At 44.0% G+C, this 25,819-nt stretch overlaps 1 protein-coding gene across 2 annotated transcripts in view; it reads left to right on the forward strand.

Moving 5' to 3' along the window:
- The first annotated feature begins 540 nt into the window (after positions 1-540).
- The window catches only part of LOC137518513 (annexin A1-like), a 97,659-nt gene continuing 72,380 nt past the window's right edge, over positions 541-25,819 (forward strand). The window contains exons 1-2 of one of the 2 annotated variants that reach the window (XM_068236485.1): positions 541-629; positions 17,100-17,194. In XM_068236485.1, coding sequence (XP_068092586.1) covers positions 556-629; positions 17,100-17,194 — 169 coding nt within the window. In that variant the 5' untranslated portion in view covers positions 541-555. The remainder of the gene's footprint in view (positions 630-17,099; positions 17,195-25,819) is intronic. The other variant, XM_068236494.1, reaches the window with a different exon arrangement.

Raw genomic sequence — 25,819 nt, forward strand, 5'->3', positions numbered from 1 at the left:
ACACTTCGCTACGATACACAATAGCAATCCAGACCTATGCTGGATAACCCTCATTGAAACCATACCACAAAACTGTTCGAATTCCTTTGACCTGCTAAAAAAAAAGTGAGATGTTCTGCATACAGATGTTGAGAACCCTAGCTCCAGAAGGTCTCAACCAGTGGCGTATTTTGAGGGGTGCAGGCATGGCTGGTGCCATGGACGCCATTGCACCCATGGGCGCCATGCCTGCCCCCGTTCTGTGCAGCCCGCAATCTCCTTATTGCCGCCTCAGATCAGCAGCGCTGTCCCCGCTGCCTTCCTGTCAGACACTGAGACGCATCATTGGTGTGCGTTGGGAGCAGGGGACGCACCACTTTTACCTGCAGAGAGGGGGGAAGTAGTAACAAGCTGCTACTTGATAAATTAAATATACTCTTAGATCAGGCTGGAGCCTGATCTACATTTCCTCCTGCCCGGAATAACAGCTTTAGCTCTGCACACTGCTGAGCTGTTTACACAGACAGAGGAACTGGAGGAATGTGAGCCCGTCCAGCTCCCCCCTCCCTCGGGAAAATGAGGACGTCGGGAGAAGTGGAGAGAGAGAAACAAACACACGTGCACAGGAGACAGCGTGCTGTGAGATGGAGGTGCTTATTTTATGTATGCATTGTGTGTGGAAATGGTTGCTTGTATGTGTGTGCTGATGCATTGATCTGGCTGCTTGTGTGTGCCGATGCATGGATCCGTGTGTGAAAGGCTGCTTGTATATGTATGTGCTGATGCATGGATCTGGCTGCTTGTATGTGTGTGCTGATGCATGGATCTGGCTGCTTGTATGTGTGTGCCGATGCATGGATCTGGCTGCTTGTATGTGTGTGCCGATGCATGGATCTGGCTGCTTGTATGTGTGTGCCGATGCATGGATCTGGCCGCTTGTATGTGTGTGCCGATGCATGGATCTGGCTGCTTGTATGTGTGTGCCGATGCATGGATCTGGCTGCTTGTATATGTGTGCTGATGCATTGATCTGGCTGCTTGTATGTGTGTGCTGATGCATGGATCCGGCTGCTTGTATGTGTGTGCTGATGCATGGATCCATGTGTGAATGGCTGCTTGTATGTGTGTGCTGATGCATGGATCCCTGTGTGAATGGCTGCTTGTATGTGTGTGCATGTATATGGATCCGTGCATAAATTGCTTCTTGTATGTGTGTGCTGTATGTGTGGTGTATCTGACTATGCGTAGTATAAATGTATGGTGTGTGTATGTATGTATGTGTGTAAATGTATGTGTGTCTTTGTGATGTGCATGCACACAAATTATATATATTTACATAGGTATATAAATATATATAATTTGTGTACATGCACATCACAAAACTAATATACATAGTCTGTATATAGAGATGTTTCCCCCTTTATGGGGCCCTTCCCTCCTCCCTTGTATCCAGTGTTGCATCCCTCCTTTACCCCCATATAGCATGGCTAATAACCCCCATCCTCCCCTACAGTAGAAAAGTTTGGTTAATATACAGTAATCACAGAGGTGGGCTCCCATGTGCCTGTATTGATAGCAACCTGGCTGCAGTGTGTGCTGATCTCTGCAACCCCAGTATGTACTGTATAAGCTGTTACTATTTACCTGTATTGATCGTAAATGAGCTGCAGTGTCTGCTGATCTCTGCTACCCCCAGTGTGTACAGTATAAGGTATAACTTAAACAGACAACCATGAATGTGAGAAAGAATGCTGCTTTTACTGGGGAAGGGGGCTCTGACCATGTGTGTGTGTGTGTGTGGGGGGGGGGGGGGGGGGCGCAATTTCAGTGTTTGCCACAGGTGTGTGCTGATGCATGGATCCGTGTGTGAATGGCTGCTTGTATATGTATGTGCTGATGCATGGCTCTGGCTGCTTGTATGTGTGTGCTGATGCATGGATCTGGCTGCTTGTATGTGTGTGCCGATGCATGGATCTGGCTGCTTGTATGTGTGTGCCGATGCATGGATCTGGCTGCTTGTATGTGTGTGCCGATGCATGGATCTGGCTGCTTGTATGTGTGTGCCGATGCATGGATCTGGCTGCTTGTATGTGTGTGCCGATGCATGGATCTGGCTGCTTGTATGTGTGTGCCGATGCATGGATCTGGCTGCTTGTATGTGTGTGCCGAAGCATGGATCTGGCTGCTTGTATGTGTGTGCCGATGCATGGATCTGGCTGTTTGTATGTGTGTGCCGATGCATGGATCTGGCTGCTTGTATGTGTGTGCCGATGCATGGATCTGGCTGCTTGTATGTGTGTGCCGATGCATGGATCTGGCTGCTTGTATGTGTGTGCCGATGCATGGATCTGGCTGCTTGTATGTGTGTGCCGATGCATGGATCTGGCTGCTTGTATGTGTGTGCCGATGCATGGATCTGGCTGCTTGTATGTGTGTGCCGATGCATGGATCTGGCTGCTTGTATGTGTGTGCCGATGCATGGATCTGGCTGCTTGTATGTGTGTGCCGATGCATGGATCTGGCTGCTTGTATGTGTGTGCCGATGCATGGATCTGGCTGCTTGTATGTGTGTGCTGATGCATGGATCTGGCTGCTTGTATATGTGTGCTGATGCATTGATCTGGCTGCTTGTATGTGTGTGCCGATGCATGGATCTGGCTGCTTGTATGTGTGTGCTGATGCATGGATCTGGCTGCTTGTATGTGTGTGCTGATGCATGGATCCGTGTGTGAATGACTGCTTGTATGTGTGTGCTGATGCATTGATCTGGCTGCTTGTATGTGTGTGCCGATGCATGGATCCGTGTGTGAATGGCTGCTTGTATGTGTGTGCTGATGCATGGATCTGGCTGCTTGTATGTGTGTGCTGATGCATGGATCTGGCTGCTTGTATGTGTGTGCTGATGCATGGATCTGGCTGCTTGTATGTGTGTGCTGATGCATGGATCTGGCTGCTTGTATGTGTGTGCTGATGCATGGATCCATGTGTGAATGGCTGCTTGTATGTGTGTGCTGATGCATTGATCTGGCTGCTTGTATGTGTGTGCTGATGCATGGATCCGTGTGTGAATGGCTGCTTGTATATGTATGTGCTGATGCATGGATCTGGCTGCTTGTATGTGTGTGCTGATGCATGGATCTGGCTGCTTGTATGTGTGTGCTGATGCATGGATCTGGCTGCTTGTATGTGTGTGCTGATGCATGGATCCGTGTGTGAATGGCTGCTTGTATATGTATGTGCTGATGCATGGATCTAGCTGCTTGTATGTGTGTGCTGATGCATGGATCTGGCTGCTTGTATGTGTGTGCCGATGCATGGATCTGGCTGCTTGTATGTGTGTGCCGATGCATGGATCTGGCTGCTTGTATGTGTGTGCCGATGCATGGATCTGGCTGCTTGTATGTGTGTGCCGATGCATGGATATGGCTGCTTGTATGTGTGTGCCGATGCATGGATCTGGATGCTTGTATGTGTGTGCCGATGCATGGATCTGGCTGCTTGTATGTGTGTGCTGATGCATGGATCTGGCTGCTTGTATGTGTGTGCCGATGCATGGATCTGGCTGCTTGTATGTGTGTGCTGATGCATGGATCTGGCTGCTTGTATGTGTGTGCTGATGCATGGATCTGGCTGCTTGTATGTGTGTGCTGATGCATGGATCTGGCTGCTTGTATGTGTGTGCCGATGCATGGATCTGGCTGCTTGTATGTGTGTGCCGATGCATGGATCTGGCTGCTTGTATGTGTGTGCTGATGCATGGATCTGGCTGCTTGTATGTGTGCTAATGCATTGATCTGGCTGCTTGTATGTGTGTGCTGATGCATGGATCCGGCTGCTTGTATGTGTGTGCTGATGCATGGATTCGGCTGCTTGTATGTGTGTGCTGATGCATGGATCCGGCTGCTTGTATGTGTGTGCTGATGCATGGATCCGTGTGTGAATGGCTGCTTGTATGTGTGTGCTGATGCATGGATCCCTGTGTGAATGGCTGCTTGTATGTGTGTGCATGTATATGGATCCGTGCATAAATTGCTTCTTGTATGTGTGTGCTGTATGTGTGGTGTATCTGACTATGCGTAGTATAAATGTATGGTGTGTGTATGTATGTATGTATGTGTGTAAATGTATGTGTGTCTTTGTGATGTGCATGCACACAAATTATATATATTTACATAAGTATATAAATATATATAATTTGTGTACATGCACATCACAAAACTAATATACATAGTCTGTATATAGAGATGTTTCCCCCTTTATGGGGCCCTTCCCTCCTCCCTTGTATCCAGTGTTGCATCCCTCCTTTACCCCCATATAGCATGGCTAATAACCCCCATCCTCCCCTACAGTAGAAAAGTTTGGTTAATATACAGTAATCACAGAGGTGGGCTCCCATGTGCCTGTATTGATAGCAACCTGGCTGCAGTGTGTGCTGATCTCTGCTACCTCCAGTATGTACTGTGTACGTTGTTACTTTGTGCCTGTACTGATAGTAAACTAGCTGCAGTGTGTACTGATCTCTGCAACCCCAGTATGTACTGTATAAGCTGTTACTATTTACCTGTATTGATCATAAACGAGCTGCAGTGTCTGCTGATCTCTGCTACCCCCAGTGTGTACAGTATAAGGTATAACTTAACCAGACAACCATGAATGTGAGAAAGAATGCTGCTTTTACTGGGGAAGGGGGCTCTGACCGTGTGTGTGTGTGTGTGTGTGTGTGTGTGTGTGTGTGGGGGGGGGCGCAATTTCAGTGTTTGCCATAGGTGTGTGCTAATGCATGGATCTGGCTGCTTGTATGTATGTGCTGATGCATAGATCTGGCTGCTTGTATGTGTGTGCTGATGCATGGATCTGGCTGCTTGTATGTGTGTGCCGATGCATGGATCGGCGTCTTGCAGAGCGGTTACCCGGGGACCACATCTGTGTTATACGCTAGTTAACCACCTATACTTGTGAGTGCAATACTTTTTTCTTATTAAAACATAGTTGGTTTTACACTATATCGGCGCTCTCTAGTTTCAGTGACTGTTGTTTGGAGGATATCAAGCTGAACCTGCTACATGAGTATTAACCCCCTAAGCTGATACACCTACCTCCGGGATACAGGAGGTTGCTAGGGTGAGTGCGGGCACGTGGGGGGGGGGGGGTGTCCTGGCACCTGTGAGTGGGCTGAGGTGACGGAGTTTTAAACACTGGGATGTGGTGTTGGAATTGACAACAGTGTATGCAGATTTACGCTATGTCCTTTCTTTTTATGCTTTTTACATGCACCTGACGTGAAAGTTTCTGACTGCAAGGAGTAAAGGCTTCAGTACACGGTGGACTCCAGCGCAGGACTTTTTGGACTTGTTTGGGTTTGTCCCATTTTTGAGGTCATTTAACCCCTATGTAGTTCTTTTAACTGTGAGTGCGGACATTTGAAAATAACCTTGTTTATATTGTCTATCACAGCAATAGTGTGTACGCGACCCACGTTATTGTGTGGATGTTCTTATAGTCCTAAGCGCAGTTTTATCTGTTTTATATATTTCTACTGATTGTGTGTTTAATTGCAGCTATGGATCTGTTTGATGGTGCTAGGAGGAGAGCCATCAATATTGATGAGATTTTTAAAGAGACAGCCCCTGGGTCTGTAGATATAGAGGGTGATTTTAGATCCCTCCATACCACATTAGGACGGGAACAACAAACATGGTGGGATGTTGCAACCCTTAGAAAATACCATAAGGAGGGGATCATTCCCAAAAAATTGAGGTGGGATTTAACACCGGATGACGGGGAGGATACGGAGGAAAACAATGTGGAATGGGAGGAATATTTTAATAAATGTGGTTTGGGTCTGATAGAGGTGTTGATAAAAAGGAAAACTGTTAGGCTTGAAAGATTAGGGGATGAAATAGAATCATTGAAAATTAAATTAGAGCCTCATAAGAGTACGAAACACTATGGAGCGAGGAGTAAAAAAATCCAGGAACAACTGGCTATTAGTGAGAAAAATATTATTGTGGATAAACAAAGAAAATTTGCAAGAGATTTTGATGCCCATAAAAGGAAGATTGCATATAAATGGCAACCAATTGTGGAAAAAAGAATTAAGGATAAAAAAGATAAAATCAGTGCTAATCAAGGTAGTAGTACCGATGCGAGTCAGGCTGCAGCACAGTCGGTGCTGACCCCTATGGTTCCAAAGCCACAGATTTATTCTGGGGGCACTGTCCCGAGACCTACGGGACCAGGTGAGTATAATAGGGGGGCAGCTGGGGGTAGGGGAGGCAATAGGGGGCACCCACAGTGGAATAATAATAGAACAGACCAGCTCCCATATAACCCACTGATTCAGATGTATAATCGGTTCCAGCCACTGTCAGGGGATATGAACAACCTCCTTTTTTAGCCCCGCGCCCGAGGTTTTGGAAGGAAGATTGGAGGGGAGGAGAATTTGGGGGAGAGCAATATCCAAGCCCAAGAAAAAGGTGTAGAAGGGGGTGTAGAGCCGGCAGGAGGGAACAAACGAAGAAAGCAGTGGTAGGAGCTGGGGTATTTAATCTGAGTGGGGTGGAATTGGATAGGAAGGAATTGAAATTGTTGGATCATGGCCTAAAATTTGCCCCCAAAAAGCACTTAAACAAATTTGATGCTTTTATTGACATACAGAAGTATACGAGACAACTTAATGTAAAGAAATATTTTCTTCAAAAAGAAGGCCCTAATAATAGGGCTAATAATGTCGGAACTGTAACAAAGTTTAGAAATGCATCCACTTTTAACCCCCCTGACTTGTCAAACCACAATACGGTTGAAATTTTTAAGGACAGAGTACTAAAGGATGTGAGAAAATTAGAAATTGGTAAATATGATAACGTGCAGGACACGGTGGAAGGACTCCTGAAAGAAAAGGGCTTAGTTGTGAGATCTGCGGATAAAGGTGGGGGGGCGGTGGTCTTGAGTAAAGAACAGTATTGTAAAGAACTTGATAAACTTATTTATGATGAACAAACATATGAAAAACTAGCTGGTAACCCAGTTGTGAAGTATAAAAGGGAACTTGCTCTGCTCCTGGATGAGGGCTTAATGGCGGGCCTTCTAGATAAGAGGGAATGTGATTTCTTGGTCCCTTCCGCTCCGAGGGTCCCTGTGCTTTATCAGCTCCCTAAGATCCACAAGAGTCTTGTGGAGCCCCCCGGCAGACCGATTCTGAGTGGGGTAGGCTCACTAACCCATAGATTGGGACAGTATGTAGATAGCTTTCTCCAGCCCCTGGTGGGTGGTCTCCCAAGGGTTCTAATTGATACTAAACATGTTTTACAGATCTTGGACTCTATTTGTGTTGAGGGGGATATCCTACTGGCCACAGCAGATGTTGGTTCTTTATATACCAACATCCCCCATGAGGGGGGGGGGGGGGGGGGGGTTGGGTAGAGGCAGTGAGAACTTTTTTGTCCACCAATAGTGGGACCCCTATGGTCCAAATAAATTTTATTGTTGACCTTCTAGATTTTGCCTTGAAGAGGAATTATTTCTGGCACAATGGAGATTATTTCACACAGGTATATGGATGCGCCATGGGGGCATCTTTTGCCCCCTCTCTGGCAAATCTCTATATGGCCTTATGGGAGGAAGAGGCCATTGCCCTAGGAGGTGAGCGTTTGGTGCTTTGGAAAAGGTATATAGATGACCTCCTCATCTTCTGGAAGGGAGATGAGGAGGGTTTTAAACAGTTCATTGCCTCGGTCAATGGCCTAAGGCCCAATATTCAGCTGACGTCTGAGCAAAGTAAGGTGAGTATACACTTTTTGGATCTAGAAATCACTAGAGAAGGTACTGGCTTCAAAACCAAATGTTTCTTCAAGCCGACCGATCGGAACGGCTTTATTGAAACAACGAGTTGCCATCATCCTAATTGGTTACGAGGGGTCCCAAAGGGACAGTTTACCAGGATAAGGAGGAATTGTTCCGACCTTAGGGATTATTTTTCACAAACTGATGTCCTGAAGGATAGATTTAAGGAGAAAGGCTACAATGGGGACTGGTTGGAGGGATTGCAACAAGAAGTAGCAACCACTAATAGGAATGACCTGGTTCACTCTGGAAAGAAGGTAAGTATGAATACTGTGAACCCTTTTACCTTTTTTTCCCAATTTTTCTGCACAGTATAGACAAATGGAGCATATTTTTAAAAAAACACTGGGATGTGTTACAGGGAGATCACATCTTGGGGGATGTCCTGCCCCCAAGACCCTCGTTTGTGTACAGAAAAGCCCCTAATTTAAAGAACCAACTGGCCCCCAGTTGTATCTCACCCCCTATACATTCACGTTTTGTTGGTTGGCAATCAGAGGTTTTTTTTCCTTGTAAGGGTTGTAGATGCTGTAGGGAGGCAAATGGAGTTAAATTGAATAGAGTGGTATCTGGAGTAAATGGACGTTCGTTTAAAATAAAGAACTTTATTACCTGTTCAAGTTCCTTTGTGGTCTATATGATTTGGTGTCCCTGCGGCCTACAATACGTGGGCCGCACCACAAGACCACTAAAGGAACGGATAGGGGAACATATAGTTAATATAAAGAAGGGGTTTGAGTTGCATAGCGTCCCATTGCATTTTAAAAAGGAACACCAGTGCAATCCAAAACTGATGTCTTTCTGTGGTATAGATAAGCTGGTTCCAGCCTGGAGAGGATGTAATAAAGTACGTGAGATCTCCAAGAAGGAGACTCGTTGGATATACGATTTAGATTCCCTGACCCCTAATGGCCTTAATGTTGATTTAGACATCAATTGCTTTATTAGTAATACATGAGCGGATTATGACACTTGTACATTGCCTAATAGGTTTACTGAATATTGTCTGCAGGGGGGCGATGTTTGGGTTCAATTGTACGTGTATGGGGAGGGTTGTTTGTATGCTGAGATTAGGTATGGTCCTGTATTAGATTAGGAATCTTCTATATGGGGAGGGTATGGGGAGGGTGGTCCGTACGTTCAGATTAGGTATGGTCCTGTATTAGACTAGGAGTCTTTTTATGTAAGGGTAATAGCTCTGGGAGACGGCCGCCGAAGGTTGTTCGGTTTTATATTAAAGATATTTTCTAGCGTAGCTGTACTCCTTGAATGGAGGTGGAGTAGGGTTTTCCATTTTTATTTTTATTATTATTTTTATTTCCATTTCTATTCCCTTGCTGATGGGAGAGGGAGGAGCGAGGGTGCGCTTTTTAGATGCCAGTCAAACGTACGCCGGCAGCCCCTGATAAGTCATTGTATGACGAAATGCATAGGGCGGAGCTACGGCGTACGTGACTGGTGAGCCGGAGGACGGAACAGGATAGTGTGGCTAACGCGGATCCGAGACGGCGTCTTGCAGAGCGGTTACCCGGGGACCACATCTGTGTTATACGCTAGTTAACCACCTATACTTGTGAGTGCAATACTTTTTACTTATTAAAACATAGTTGGTTTTACACTATATTGGCGCTCTCTAGTTTCAGTGACTGTTTGGAGGATATCAAGCTGAACCTGCTACATGAGTATTAACCCCCTAAGCTGGTACACCTACCTCCGGGATACAGGAGGTTGCTAGGGTGAGTGCGGGCACGTGGGGGGGGGGGGGTGTCCTGGCACCTGTGAGTGGGCTGAGGTGACAGAGTTTTAAACACTGGGATGTGGTGTTGGAATTGACAACAGTGTATGCAGATTTACGCTATGTCCTTTCTTTTTATGCTTTTTACATGCACCTGACGTGAAAGTTTCTGACTGCAAGGAGTAAAGGCTTCAGTACACGGTGGACTCCAGCGCAGGACTTTTTGGACTGGTTTGGGTTTGTCCCATTTTTGAGGTCATTTAACCCCTATGTAGTTCTTTTAACTGTGAGCGCGGACATTTGAAAATAACCTTGTTTATATTGTCTATCACAGCAATAGTGTGTACGCGACCCACGTTATTGTGTGGATGTTCTTATAGTCCTAAGCGCAGTTTTATCTGTTTTATATATTTCTGCTTGTATGTGTGTGCCGATGCATGGATCTGGCTGCTTGTATGTGTGTGCTGATGCATGGATCTGGCTGCTTGTATGTGTGTGCCGATGCATGGATCTGGCTGCTTGTATGTGTGTGCCGATGCATGGATCTGGCTGCTTGTATGTGTGTGCCGATGCATGGATCTGGCTGCTTGTATGTGTGTGCCGATGCATGGATCTGGCTGCTTGTATGTGTGTGCCGATGCATGGATCTGGCTGCTTGTATGTGTGTGGCGATGCATGGATCTGGCTGTTTGTATGTGTGTGCCGATGCATGGATCTGGCTGCTTGTATGTGTGTTTTTACCGATGCATGGATCTGGCTGCTTGTATGTGTGTGCTGATGCATGGATCTGGCTGCTTGTATGTGTGTGCTGATGCATGGATCTGGCTGCTTGTATGTGTGTGCTGATGCATGGATCTGGCTGCTTGTATGTGTGTGCTGATGCATGGATCTGGCTGCTTGTATGTGTGTGCTGATGCATGGATCTGGCTGCTTGTATGTGTGTGCTGATGCATGGATCTGGCTGCTTGTATGTGTGTGCTGATGCATGGATCTGGCTGCTTGTATGTGTGTGCTGATGCATGGATCTGGCTGCTTGTATGTGTGTGCTGATGCATGGATCCCTGTGTGAATGGCTGCTTGTATGTGTGTGCATGTATATGGATCCGTGCATAAATTGCTTCTTGTATGTGTGTGCTGTATGTGTGGTGTATCTGACTATGCGTAGTATAAATGTATGGTGTGTGTATGTATGTATGTGTGTAAATGTATGTGTGTCTTTGTGATGTGCATGCACACAAATTATATATATTTACATAAGTATATAAATATATATAATTTGTGTACATGCACATCACAAAACTAATATACATAGTCTGTATATAGAGATGTTTCCCCCTTTATGGGGACCTTCCCTCCTCCCTTGTATCCAGTGTTGCATCCCTCCTTTACCCCCATATAGCATGGCTAATAACCCCCATCCTCCCCTACAGTAGAAAAGTTTGGTTAATATACAGTAATCACAGAGGTGGGCTCCCATGTGCCTGTATTGATAGCAACCTGGCTGCAGTGTGTGCTGATCTCTGCTACCTCCAGTATGTACTGTATACATTGTTACTTTGTGCCTGTGCTGATAGTAAACTAGCTGCAGTGTGTCCTGATCTCTGCAACCCCAGTATGTACTGTATAAGCTGTTACTATTTACCTGTATTGATCGTAAATGAGCTGCAGTGTCTGCTGATCTCTGCTACCCCCAGTGTGTACAGTATAAGGTATAACTTAACCAGACAACCATGAATGTGAGAAAGAATACTGCTTTTACTGGGGAAGGGGGCTCTGACCGTGTGTGTGTGTGTGTGTGTGGGGGGGGGGGGGGGGGGGCGCAATTTTAGTGTTTGCCATAGGTGTGTGCTGATGCATGGATCTGGCTGCTTGTATGTATGTGCTGATGCATAGATCTGGCTGCTTGTATGTGTGTGCTGATGCATGGATCCGTGTGTGAATGGCTGCTTGTATATGTATGTGCTGATGCATGGATCTGGCTGCTTGTATGTGTGTGCTGATGCATGGATCTGGCTGCTTGTATGTGTGTGCCGATGCATGGATCTGGCTGCTTGTATGTGTGTGCCGATGCATGGATCTGGCTGCTTGTATGTGTGTGCCGATGCATGGATCTGGCTGCTTGTATGTGTGTGCCGATGCATGGATCTGGCTGCTTGTATGTGTGGGCCGATGCATGGATCTGGCTGCTTGTATGTGTGTGCCGATGCATGGATCTGGCTGCTTGTATGTGTGTGCCGATGCATGGATCTGGCTGCTTGTATATGTGTGCCGATGCATTGATCTGGCTGCTTGTATGTGTGTGCCGATGCATGGATCCGGCTGCTTGTATGTGTGTGCTGATGCATGGATCCGGCTGCTTGTATTTGTGTGCTGATGCATGGATCCGGCTGCTTGTATGTGTGTGCTGATGCATGGATCCGTGTGTGAATGGCTGCTTGTATGTGTGTGCATGTATATGGATCCGTGCATAAATTGCTTCTTGTATGTGTGTGCTGTATGTGTGGTGTATCTGACTATGCGTAGTATAAATGTATGGTGTGTGTATGTATGTATGTGTGTAAATGTATGTGTGTCTTTGTGATGTGCATGCACACAAATTATATATATTTACATAAGCATATAAATATATATAATTTGTGTACATGCACATCACAAAACTAATATACATAGTCTGTATATAGAGATGTTTCCCGTTTTATGGGGACCTTCCCTCCTCCCTTGTATCCAGTGTTGCATCCCTCCTTTACCCCCATATAGCATGGCTAATAACCCCCATCCTCCCCTACAGTAGAAAAGTTTGGTTAATATACAGTAATCACAGAGGTGGGCTCCCATGTGCCTGTATTGATAGCAACCTGGCTGCAGTGTGTGCTGATCTCTGCTACCTCCAGTATGTACTGTATACGTTGTTACTTTGTGCCTGTGCTGATAGTAAACTAGCTGCAGTGTGTACTGATCTCTGCAACCCCAGTATGTACTGTATAAGCTGTTACTATTTACCTGTATTGATCGTAAATGAGCTGCAGTGTCTGCTGATCTCTGCTACCCCCAATGTGTACAGTATAAGGTATAACTTAACCAGACAACCATGAATGTGAGAAAGAATGCTGCTTTTACTGGGGAAGGGGGCTCTGACCATGTGTGTGTGTGGGGGGGGGGTGGGCGCAATTTCAGTGTTTGCCATAAGTGCTATTTTGCCCAGATACGCTTCTGGTCTCAACGAACTGGAAAAAATTAATTAATACTCATCCAATACTAGTTTCTTTTAATGGTCCTCTCTTTTAAATTAAACTTCATCTTATACACTTTTTTATATATATTATTTTCTATTTATACTTGTACATTTTTTTACTACAATTTCATATGTCCTATATTATATTTATTTTTTTATATGTAGACTTTTATTATATCTTTGTATGTCAACGATTAATTGTCCTTTATGCCTCCAGTGTTTTACGGTGCAAAGATGCACCAATATGCACTTTGTCTGTTAGAATGAATATTTGTTATCTAAACTTTATTTCCCCAAGCAGTCTAAAAAAATAACCACTTGGGGGCAGCAACATGCATCCTATACAGCTAATAATCCGAACATTTGTACAGCACTTTGCCCCTGTTGGACTCAAACCGCTCAGGAACTGCAGCCACTGGGATGTGCTCAGGCCACCCAGCAATATTAGGGAGTCTTGCCTTAAACTCCTTACTAAATAGGTACTGACCCTAGCCAGGATTCGAATCCTGGTCTCCTGTGCCAAAGGCAGTGCCCTTAACCAGTACACCCTTATTTTCTCTCTAAACCCTGACCCAGCCCCCCCCCCCCCCCCAGCCCTAATAGTCCCCACCCCTTTTTTTCCTCCCTTCTCCCCCACCCCTCTTTTTTCACTACGATTTTTACTCTTATAACAATAGCCTCACAGCCCCTCACCGCCTATCCCAATATACCTCTAACCACAGCATTGTTTACCCATTATTCACATTAACATAACTATACACTAAAAATCATCAGCACACATATACATTGGTCTAAGGACACGCTATCTGTCTCTGTCTTTACAGTGTACTCCTATCTGTTTATTGCCTGAGGAAGCGGGAACATACCTGTGAAACAGGTTGCACTGTTTGTTTTGGAGTATATTAATAAACTTGTTGTCATAAAACTGACGGTATCTTGTCTGCTTCAGGGAGGCGAGTCCACCACCACCTCCTGAGGGATTTTAAGCCTTTTACAACCTTTTATTCTGCTGGCGCCTCTGTTCACTCTTACATGAAAACAGATTATGGCTATGGTAGGATTAGATTGTAAACCCCTCTGAGGACAGCCAGTGACATGACTGTGTACTCTGTAAAGTGTTGCAGAACATGTCAGCGCTATATAAATATAGAACATGGTATAACATTAGACTATCACTGTTAGTATTTGATTGTGAGCTTCTCCGAGGACAGTCAGTGACATGGCTATGTATTCTGTAAAGTGCAGCAGAAGATGTCAGTGCTATATAAACACATAATATGGTAGGACATTAGACTACGACTATGGTAGGTTTAGATTGTGAGCTCCTCTGAGAACAATCAATCAGTGGCATGACTATGTACTCTGTAAAGTGCTGCAGAAGATATGAGAAAGAGGGAGAGAACGAGAATAAATAATTGAATAAATGGAAACTTTGTGGGAGAGACGGAGAAAATGCATAAAAATTAGACGAGGGAAGTGGGATAGAGAAATGGCGTACATAAGAAAGGTGGGGGGGGGCACGGTGGGGGAGATTGAGAGGTAGGGAGGATAAGGAGATCTCACTAGGACTGCTGGCTTTCTCTGCCCTGTTTGGGAAGAATATGCTGAGAAAAGAAGCCATTCGGTTTCAGATGAAGGAGATGGCAGTGGAAGAGGGGGGGGGGGGGGGGGTGCTGGGAAGAGACACGTACACTTGAAAGACAAGAGGTAAGAGAGATCAGAAACTCCAGCTGGCAATCAAGCTAATTTTAATTGTCCGGAGTTTAGAGCTTATGCTGGGAACACACTTTTTGTATTTGCGGTAGAATCGTTCCGATAGATGCATTCGATTGATAAATTCCGTCAGAAAAACGAGCGGAAGATAAGAGAATCGAGTAGAGGATCGAATGGTAAATCTATTGCATGGAGAATCGACTGAATTTTTTTTTTTTTGTGTTCCCAGCATTAGAGAGGATGTACTGTGCAGGTCCTGCTTCCTCTCCCTTTCATGTGTCCCATAGAATCTCCCAGCCGAACAGCCATTCTATTTCTATTCATCTCTGAAGATTCAGGCACTGCTGGCCGGAAACACTTTGAAATTGCCGGTAAGATAGGGGAAGGGGCGCCTCATCTATCTATACATCATTGTCTGAATTAGGCTACGGGAATTAATTTTAGTAATAAACCACCTACTTCTTAGTTTGGAGCAGCTGAGCTTTTCAATTCTAATAAACAAGGTAAGTAATTTGAAATGGTGAAATGGGGTGAAGAGAACATTTTCCCATGCAACTGCTGAGGAGGGTTGTGGGTACATATGGGCCCGGTCCTGCCAAAGTAGGTTGATAAGTGGTGTTACCTGGAGTATGCAGACTACCCATAGCCAGGCTGAAGTAGAGAAAGGCAGGAGTGGTTCTTACCCCCTGAGTTGCCTCCCTATTCTCTGCCCCTCAACTGTTTGATTCCACCCTCCTCTCCTCATTGGCTACTGTCACTCCAGTTTCTAAAAAGCTGTGATGGCATGTTGTAGCTCTGCTGTGTCCCACCCCATGTTTGGGATTTTCCTGCAGCACTGTGGTAGTTGAGGAGAGCAGGGTCATGATTGCCTGTAGAGAAATTATTATGGGGACAGCTAGGAAATTTGCATTGTAGAAAAGGAAATAATTATGGCAGCCTCTGGTTCCCTTTATTCCTAACATTCTCATTGCACATTCTCATTCCACTTATGCCTGACCCTAACCTTAAAGGAGAAGATAGACTCTTGAGATCTCTCAAAGACAAAATATGAGCCACTTTTAGTGTAGTAATTTTGATTAAAGGTTGAGCAAAAATATTCAATTGGGGGGGTCACCTGTAGGCAACCAGCCCGACAACTTGTGGATCACAAAATCTTATAACCCCTGGATATTCCTCTTGGTAGTAGCTCTCCAAAAGCGACACAGATGGAAGAAAACTACCATCCAACCAAGGTGGACCACTTAACATTGCTCAGAGGTGCCAGTTAAAATAATAATAATAAAAAATGTTTAAGAGAAAAGCGCCCAGCCTAAGTAGAAGTTTATTATGTATGATGCATTTTGCGGGTTGGACCACTTCTTAAGGTCAATATGCACAATTGTCAGTAAACAAGCTGTGGTGGAGCACCAGTCAAATACATACTACTTTCTTCTTATGGGAAACCCAGCAAAAGCATCTTTCAATTGTATGCCAGAGACTCCTGTTATTACTGGGTAAAACAGGTGATAAGTTGCTTTGTTTTGTTTTTTTGTGTGTGTTTTTGTTCTAATCTGCCCTGCATTTTTCCAGGGAGACCTCCATTCTCCATAACTAAATGCACTATTTGAATTTCTCAGATTAACCTTCTCTCTGCACCACTTGTCACTTGACTGCAGAATGCAGTTAACTGTTTGTTCCTCAGCATTCACATGAAATCGTCACCCCCTCTCAATCAAATTATCCTACCCATGGGCCAGGAGTAGGATGCTATTACAATCAATCCTTAAGACCTGATATAATGCATGCTTAAATAAAACCTGAACTGAAAATTAAAAGTCAAAATAAGCATACACAGGCCATACTTACCTTGCATGTAGTCTACTCCTCAGTGTCTTTCTCCTGTCCCGCGTCCTGTTTGTTCACTGTGATCAAGGAAATTTTCCGTCCTCCATTTTGAAAATGGCCATTACCCATAACCGCTTTCTGATCAGCACACAGTTAAACTGTAACATCGCCCACTTGAGCCATAGGGAAACATCGGCATTACCTGGTACATCAGTTTTCCTCTCAGCTATAACTGACAGCAACTGATATTTTACTGACAGCAACTGATATATTTCAGATCTGACAAAATATTGTCAGAACTGGACGGGATTATTGCCAGAAGAAAATGGTGAGCTTCTGAGAGGAACCGATGGCAAGGTAACTATGTAATGTTCATTTGAAGTTACCTCATGTGTTTATTTTAAATATTTTTACTCAGTACAGGTTCTCTTTAAGTAAAGGAGGCGATTGTGTGGAATAAGATAGTGTAAATAAAATGTTTTTTTTAATTGAACACAGCTGTTACTTTCTGAATAACCCTCGAACATCGAACATTCTCTGCTCCAGGTAGCATTTTCTAATCATACCTTTCTATAAACTCCTTCCTGCTGTATATTTTATAGTAAGAACAGCAGTTATAGCAATATATTACCAGGTATATGCAGGAATTCATTTACAATAGGAATCATGAGATGAGGAACTAGATTTGGCAATACTTCCCTGGGAGTTGTAGATGTCTTCATCAAAATTGAACAGCCAATGAAAGCACTGAAGAAACGCTCCCTCTGTTGCTAGGTGTGGCTTAGCACCTACTTGTAAAATCATAAGCCCAAAGCTGCATTCTTCGGCTCAGCATTTCTTCCCACAGATCAGAGGCCAACCTCATACCCGTAAGTAAAATGTCACTGTATTTTGCTTTTTAGAAATAAGTAGCATCTGTAGTTGCAGCCTCCGCACCCTTTAGAAACTTTGCTTGAGCTAACTGTATAATCAGATGTGGACTTACAGTACAGTGTGTGGACTTTGTTAGATATTGTCAATGGTAAATTGCAAGAACGAAAGGCAGTGTTAGACACAGACAAAAACAGTACTAACCGCTACATTAAATAAGCACGAAGTTCAAAATTGGTATAAGTTCATACATTTCTGTGGTTTCCTCCCATGGAAACTTTTTAGCAGTATGCCAAAGAGCGTGTGTCATACTAAACTAAACACACCCATTCACTGAGCTTATGAAACTATTGTGAAAAAGTATTTCCACAGTATCCCAGTAAATACTCTAATCTTTATAATCCGCAGGGACAAAATAAAGACGATTTTGTAAATTGGTAAAATAATGTTCTCTTCAGCTTTTGTTTGGTGAAATCTGCTGTGCACTTTGTTAGACACATTGGCCCATATGCAATTCACCTTTTCTCCTGAGTTGTTTCCTAGGTGATATTTTCAAAGTTGTCAAATTTCTATTTAAACTACCAGCAAGCAAAAAAAAAAAAATACTCAAAATAATTTTGATAGCTTTTCACCTACTTTTTGGTAGTTTTTCCATTGCAAAGACCTAAAAGGGTATTTTAATGCAAAGATGAAATATGATCTCCTAGGTGAAAACTCAGGAGAAAAAGTGAATTGCATATGGGCCACTGGAATAATTATTGTTTGTCTACAAACTCTGTATTGCGTACTTATTACTTTTTTCCTTTGCACATCGTCAGAGGAAGATGGTGCTATATACAATAATATTGATAATTTCCTTTGCTGTTGCTGGTCTGTTTGGTTTCCCAGGCTCTGATCAGTCCTGTGTAAATCTTTAATTTTGTGAACACGGTTTCTTGCTTGGACTCTATTAACCCGTGGTCTCTGCAAGTTCTGGAAAATCAAGGCATCTGCTGTCTAATCTGTTTACTTTTACTGTGCTCAGACATGCAAGCTTGCCTCAGGGGAGGAGGGAGTGGAGAGAAATGGCAGCCTGTGTGCTACAGGAGAATACAAAACTCCATTGTGGCTGATCGCTTTTAAACCTAAGTAGGAAAGGCTCTGCAGGACAGGGGGTACCTTTCACAAGCGTTACTGTTACCTGACCAATATTATACATTTATTGGACACTGCCACCTTTTCTGCAGTGCTTCATAGAGCACAGTGAAGATCACTAATAGTTTTGTCAGTGAGGCATTTAATCTAATGTCCCTATTACATTCTAAAGGTGTCCATTAATGATTTGATATTTTTGGTAAGACTTTACACTCAAGATTGTGTCATAAGTGGGCACCTTAACCACTTGAGGACCACAGTGGTAAACCCCCCTAAAGACCAGGCTAATTTTACTAAAATGGCCACTGCAGCTTTAAGGCCAAGCTGCAGGGCCGCACACCACAGCACAGGAGTGATTCTCCCCTCCTTTTCCCCCCACCAACAGAGCTCTCTGTTGGTGGGGTCTGATCGCCACCCAGTTGTTTATTTTTTTTAAATAAATATTTGTGTGTGCTTTTGCTTTTTTCATTAATGTTTTTCTTTTCTTTTCTTTTTTTTTTACAGCAAACCCCAGCCCTCCCCCCAGCCGGCCAATCCTGGCGATCAGCTGTCATAGGCTTCTGACTATGAGAGCCGATCGCTCTCTTGTCCCCCAGGGCAGCGCTGATGCTGATTGCAGCGCTGCACTAAGTAAATAGACGGCGATCACGCCGTCTTAACAGTATCGCCGCTCGGAGACTGATGAGGGGGTGGAGCTCCACCCCCGAGAAGGAGATGTGCGCGCACCGTGTGCGATCTGCTTCAGTAGCTGGCTCCAGGACCTGACGCCAATTGGCGTTAGACTGTCCTGGGGCTGCTACCGCGGCCACGCCCATTGGCGTGGAGCGGTCTTAGAGTAGTTAAAGAGAACTCGAGGTGAGTTTTACAAATCCTAATTGCATACAGAGGCTGGGTCTGCATATAATGCCCAGCCTCTGTTGCTATATTATCTCCCCCCAGGCCCCCCTTGCGCTCTGCTGTGCCCCCCAAAGTAAACCGCCATGCTAGCAACACACAGCGTGTCGCCAGTAGGCTGTTTACATGTATACTGTCATTCTCGCCGCTCCCCGGCCTCTATGTCGCCACTACCCGCCCACGTCCCTTCCCTCCAATAAGCGGGGAGGGAAGGGAGGCGGGTGGGGAGCGGCGACATAGAGGCCGGGGAGCGGCGAGAATGACAGTATACATGTAAACAGCCTGCTGGCGACACGCTGTGTGTTGCTAGCATGGCGGTTTACTTTGGGGGGCACAGCAGAGCGCAAGGGGGGCCTGGGGGGAGATAATATAGCAACAGAGGCTGGGCATTATATGCAGACCCAGCCTCTGTATGCAATTAGGATTTGTAAAACCCACCTCGGGTTCTCTTTAAAGGAATTATCAGACAAAAAATAATTTCACTTACCTGGGGCTTCTACCAGCCCCATACAGCCATCCTGTGCCCTCATAGTCTCTCACTGCTGCTCCAGTCCCCCGCTGTCAGCTAGTTTCGTTTTTGCTGACCTCGAGGTCGGCGGGCCGCATTGCGTACATTTTTACGCATTACCGCTGGTGCAGGAACATTAGCACATACATTAGTGCAATGCGTGAATTTTTAGGCATTGCATCGCTAACGCATAAAAATGTATTGTTAATGTTCCTGCACCAGCAGGACTGCGTAAAAATGTACACAATGCGGCCCGCCGACCCCGAGGGCGGCAAAAAACTAGCTGGCGGCGGGGGACTGGAGCAGCAGTGAGTGACTATGAGGGCACAGGATGGCTGCATGGGGCTGGTAAAAGCCCCAGGTAAGTGAAACTCCATTTTTTTTTTGCCTGACCATTCCTTTAAGGCTAAGTTCACAGTGGTCCGTTGTATAACTCGCGTGTTATTACTATGAACTGCAATGGAGATTGACCAGGGCCTAAGAATAGTTTATTAGAAGTAGAAAGTGTTTTTGGGAACCTATTTACCTACCACTATGCTTTTTTTAGTGTTAAAGGAAAGCTGAGATGCCATAGGAAACTGATGCACAATCTGGAAGAACAAACAAACTCCATAGAGATGGTGTCCTGGCACCCTTGTGCCACAAAGGGGGAATGCTAACCATGTATCTAATTAGAAATCGTATTGGGTGACAATCAACAAACATTTGGTTAAGGCCTTAGATAAAGGAGCATAAAAGGTCTCTCCATATAGAAACACTTAGGGCCCGTTCAGATCAGAAATGCGGATGGCCATGCGTGCGGAACGCGTGCGGACCACAACGCGTACGAACGCATGGCCATCCGTGTTTGTGTGCGTTGCGTGGCTGATCCCATCACTGAAAAGTGAATGGGACAGCCACGCGTTTTTGCAAAATCTGCGTGCAGCATGCGTTCCCGGACCGCACAGGTCCGGAACGCATTCAGTGTGAACATCAGACATTGCACTCTATGCAATGTCTGATGTCGTGCGTTTTGGCCACCTGCACGCGTTTCCAAAACGCGGCTGGAAACGCGTGCAGTGTGAACGGGCCCTAAGAGGAAAAAAAATCGGCAAAGCCAGTTATATTCTGGCAAATCTTTTGTGGTTCTTTTTTAAGCTTTGCAAATCTGATGAGTGTTATAAAACAAGGCATAGTAGTAAACTGTATCCTAATCAGAAGTTAAAAAGAATCTGAAGTCTTTAAAAAATCCTCATTTTATAACAATCCCATATTAGCTCTACCTAAACCGCCGCATTCCCGCCGCTGTACACTATCTAAATCCCCCCAAACTCCCTGGGGGGCAATCCGGGCAGCGCTTCCGTGAGAGGCAGAGCTATGAGCCGCAGCTCTGCCTCTCAGTGCGTCTGTCAGCCCGGATCGCCGCCTCTCCCCCGCCCCTCTGTCTTCCTTCACTGAGAGGGGCGGGAGAGGTGGAGATCCGCCGCTGATAGACGTGCATGGAGGCAGAGCTGCAGCTCATAGCTCTGCATCCAACAGCAGCAAAATCCATGACCAAGAAAGTCGTGGATTTTGCAGGGGAGAGGGAGGGTGAGTTTGGGGGATTTAGATAGTGTACAGTGGCGGGGATGCGGCGGTTTAAAATAATTTGTTGTAGGATTTTTAAGAGACTTCAGTGTCACTTTAAAGGCCCTGAGCAAGTAAAATGCTTAGAGCACATGTTTTATATTAACTTTGAGTTACGCTTCCCTGACAATTTTTTTTTTTTTAAAGTTACAAAACAAAGTCCTGAGAAAGTGGAAGAAAACAACTCCCTCTTACCCCCCACACTGCCAACACACTTATACCTCATCTTCTCTTACTCCCCTTTATTTAGAAGCAACAATTGCTAAAGGGTTAAGAAAAAAACACTGGATTTACAACAGGCTAAAAAACAGGAGACCTAAAACAGGCATTTTACTTCTATTGGAGAATTCCGATACAGATACATGCTTCCTTTAATCACATAACCTCACTTGCCAAACCAGCATAACCACTTGTCTTATATTGAGTAGGTTCCCCATGAGACCACCAAAGCAGCTCTGACCTGTAGGGATGATCACAAATATGCAAATTCTTCTGAGTTGATACAAATTTATTAATTTAAACTTGGGTTTAAATTGATTGGTCCATTTTCAAACTGCATATATATTTGCATAAAAAGTAGCATAATTTCAGAAGAATTTGCATCTCATTGATCATCTCTACTCACCTGTGGAGGTATGGGCATGACAAGACTTCTGAGGCTGTATTTTGGTACCTGCCACCAAAATGTTGGACTAAAAATCTTCAATTCCTAAGTTGTAATGTAAGTCCTTCATGAACTCAATTTGTTTTGAGATCTGGGGAATTTGGAGAAAATGTACAGTAAATCAGGCCATCTTCTTTCCATATGGTTGTTGGAGGACGTCGACTAGTGTTCTTTCACTTTCAAACAGCAATGACTCCAAATTTTGATATGTTTTTATGTATGCCTACTAGACTGGAATATTATTCCTATGAAGTTGTATATCCTGTAGAGCCTCTGAGGAAGCCTCCATGAAACGTGTCGGCCACTGGTCGATGTTGCGCACAATGTTTGTATTGGTATTGTACGCCAAGCCCAATTCTGGGCACTACCCTGTTGTGCTTGGCAAAATAAAAGATTCTGATTCTGATATACCCATTGTTTTGAAGAAGACATCAGAAAAAAGAACTCATCTTGTTTCTATAACACTTAATAAACGTGAAATGTTTTTATTTGGGCATGACTCATGGAAAATGGATGTTACTGTAAATCCCTGATCTTTCTCGAACTGCTAGATATTTCTGCAGGGTTTTTTCTTAACGATCATGGCCTCAATTCACTAAGCTTATCTCCTGTCTTTAATAAAATTTCTGAGCTGTTTCTAGTGTTATCACCATGGTGATGAGGCATATAGTATTCACTAAACAATTTACCTCAGGCAAACCTAAAGTTAACTCTTCTGTCTTTAAGTTAAGGAGAGATCTCTAAAGTTAACGTTTCAATCTTTAAAATAACTACAGAATTCTAAAGTTAGGCCGTTAATTAACTGCACCTAAACTGAGAAGGATATAGATTTTTCCTTTTAAAATAATACCAGTTGCCTGGCTCTCCTGTTGATCCTGTGTGTCTAATACTTTTATCCACAGCCCCTCAACAAGCATGCAGATCATGTGCCCTGACTGGATTAGCTGCATGCTTGTTTCATGTGTGTGATTCAGCCACTACTGCAGCCAAAGAGATCAGGACTGCCAGGCAACTGGTATTGTTAAAAAAGGAGACATCCATATCCCTCTCAGTTAAAGCGGAACTGTAAACTTTATTTAGACACATAGTTTCCCTTACCTGGGGCTTCCCCAAGCCCCCAGCAGCCGCCCTGTCCCGCGCCAGTCCTGCCCGAGCCGCCGTTCTCCTGCCGCCAGCTCCGTTCCGTGCCGTAGACTTCTAAGTCGACGCCAGCGCAGCCCTGGCACGCGTATCCTTTCTTGGCGTCCCCGCTATTGCAGGGGGGAACGCGATGAAAAGATACGCGTGGCAGGGCTGCGCTTTAAGGTTCCCTTTAAGGACAGAAGTGATAAGATAACTCTCTCACTGTGAAAACTTATCTGTGAATTAACACTAGAAATACGGATTAATGTGTGGTACGTTTTTTTGGTTTTTTTTTTGTTTTCTTCTTGCCTTATTATCACCAGCATGATCTTAGTGAATTGAGGCTCATGTGTTTCTAAAGGCGCGTACACATGCCATACCGCCGCAAACTACTGGTCCGTCAGACCCTCCCGCTGGGCGGGCGCTCAGCCGACAGTACCATGTGTGTACGCGCTGTTGGCAGACTGATAAGGCTGTTTCTGAATGACCCATCGTTTGCGGCGGTATGGCGTGTGTACGCGCCTTAAGGGTCATTCATCAGTTTTTAACATCCAGTGTACATCAGCCATACTTATTTAGTTCTGAGGTATGGACTCCACAAAACCTGCAGTTTTCTGCACTACGCAGCCGAATCACTATAGCTATGCATGGCACGGCCTACCGAATCAGCAGAACATGGCTAAATTGAAACAACCCTGGCTTCTAATGGAAACCGGCCCTTAAAGAGACACTGAAGCGAAAAAAAAATGATATAATGAATTGGTTGTGTACTATGAATAATTACTAGAAGTTTAGCAGCAAAGAAAATATTCTCATATTTTTTATTTTCAGGTATATAGTGTTTTTTCTCACATTGCATCATTCTATAATATGTGCAGATTACACAACACTCAGCATTCAAAATGATTCTTTCAGAGCAGTCTGTGAACTAATGACCTCTCCTCTAGCAGAGAAAAAGTAAATAGTTCAATAACACTTGAGATAATAAAAGTCAGATAACAGCCCTCTCCACGACTTTTAATTGCTTTTTTGCATAGAGATAACAACTGGAGTTTCTTAACTCTTCCTGTACTGGAAACAATTAGACTGATGTATCTGATCTTAATGTTTTATTTCTTAGCTGTACTACACATACAAATCATATCATAATTTTTTTTTCACTTCAGTGTCTCTTTAAGCTACCAGCTTGTTTTAGGTATGACATATCGTCTCGCCTTCTTGTTTTAACATGTAGAAAGCATCAAAAGTGCTCCAGAAATAGCTGTGCGTAAATGTTGGTGCACCCAAGTTAATTTTGTAAGTGAGGAGTAATGACTGCTGTAGTAAAGTGTTACAAAAAATATATATTTGCAAATGTTAATTCACAACTGCTTTTAATTATAATGTGGAAAAACTGGAACTATGAAGTGAATGCAGTATTTAGTAATATCTCCTTTGTCACACATCTCAGCTTAAAAGTAACTTGTACCCATTTTTCATTCTTGTTGATGAGTTTTCAAAACATATACTATAGATACTACTTTTCTCACTATGTTACCATTTTTCCAGTTGGTGGGTGGTAAAAGGTATTGCAGTATATACATGAGGTGAGAAAGGAGTAAGACAAGAGAGCTAATGGTAAAAATGTTAAAAGGGGTTCTTTCGCGAATGAGGAAAAAAATAAAAAGTGGTTTATGCATAAACTATTAAACATCCTTCTAAAATAGTGTAAAAAGTTTTTAAAAAAAAAATGAATGGTTTCATCAATACAACATGTAATGTAAACAGTGACGTATGAAGGACTGGGAGGCTAATCCATTTGTTAGGGGTGGTTTTTTTTTAACTTTTTTTTACAACCATAACTGCTGCCTACATAGTTTTTAGTGGTATAACCCACTTCTAGCAGGAATCATCCCTAACAGCTATAATAGCTGAGCTGCTGAATATGTGTTTACATTGTTGCTAGGCAACCAGACCCCGGTGCAGAGACTCGATTGTGAAAAGTCATAAGCTGCTGAGAGAATCGGTCCCATCTACACCATATGATTCTTTGTCAGATTTGATTCAATTTGATTTGATTCATTGATTTGATTTGATTCAATCTGACATGTCCGATTCATGATTCGATTCAATTTATCGGACATGTCAGATTGAATCAAATCATATCAATGAATTGAATCAAATTGAATTGAATCTGCCAAAGAATCATATGGTGTAGATGGGACTGATTCTCTCAGCAGCTTATGACTCTTTTCACAATCGAGTCTCCCGGGGTCTGGTTGCCTAGCAACAATGTAAACACATATTGAGCAGCTCAGCGGAGCTCAGCTATTAGGGTTATAACGGCGATTCCTGCTAGAAGTGGGTTATACCACTGAAAACTACTGTAGGCAGCAGTTAGGGGTGGTTTTTATTTACTCTCTTTTCACAACCATAACAAATGGATTAGCCTCCCAGCCGTCATCTGTCACTATTTACAATACATGCTGTATTGATGATCATTTTAAAAAAAAAACTTGTTACACTATTTTAGAAGGATGTTTAATAGTTTATGCATAACCCACTTTTTCTTTTTTTTTTTTCCTCATTCGCGAAAGAACCCCTTTAAAGCTAGCTGGGCAGGCTGCATTCCGTTGGCTGCAATAAAGGGATTAGTCGCTGGTTCATTAAGGCTGCTTACACACCAAGACGTTACAGGCGCACGTTAGTGCGCCTGTA

Source organism: Hyperolius riggenbachi, chromosome 1 (genome assembly GCF_040937935.1).
Source record: "Hyperolius riggenbachi isolate aHypRig1 chromosome 1, aHypRig1.pri, whole genome shotgun sequence".
Lineage (NCBI taxonomy): Eukaryota > Metazoa > Chordata > Amphibia > Anura > Hyperoliidae > Hyperolius > Hyperolius riggenbachi.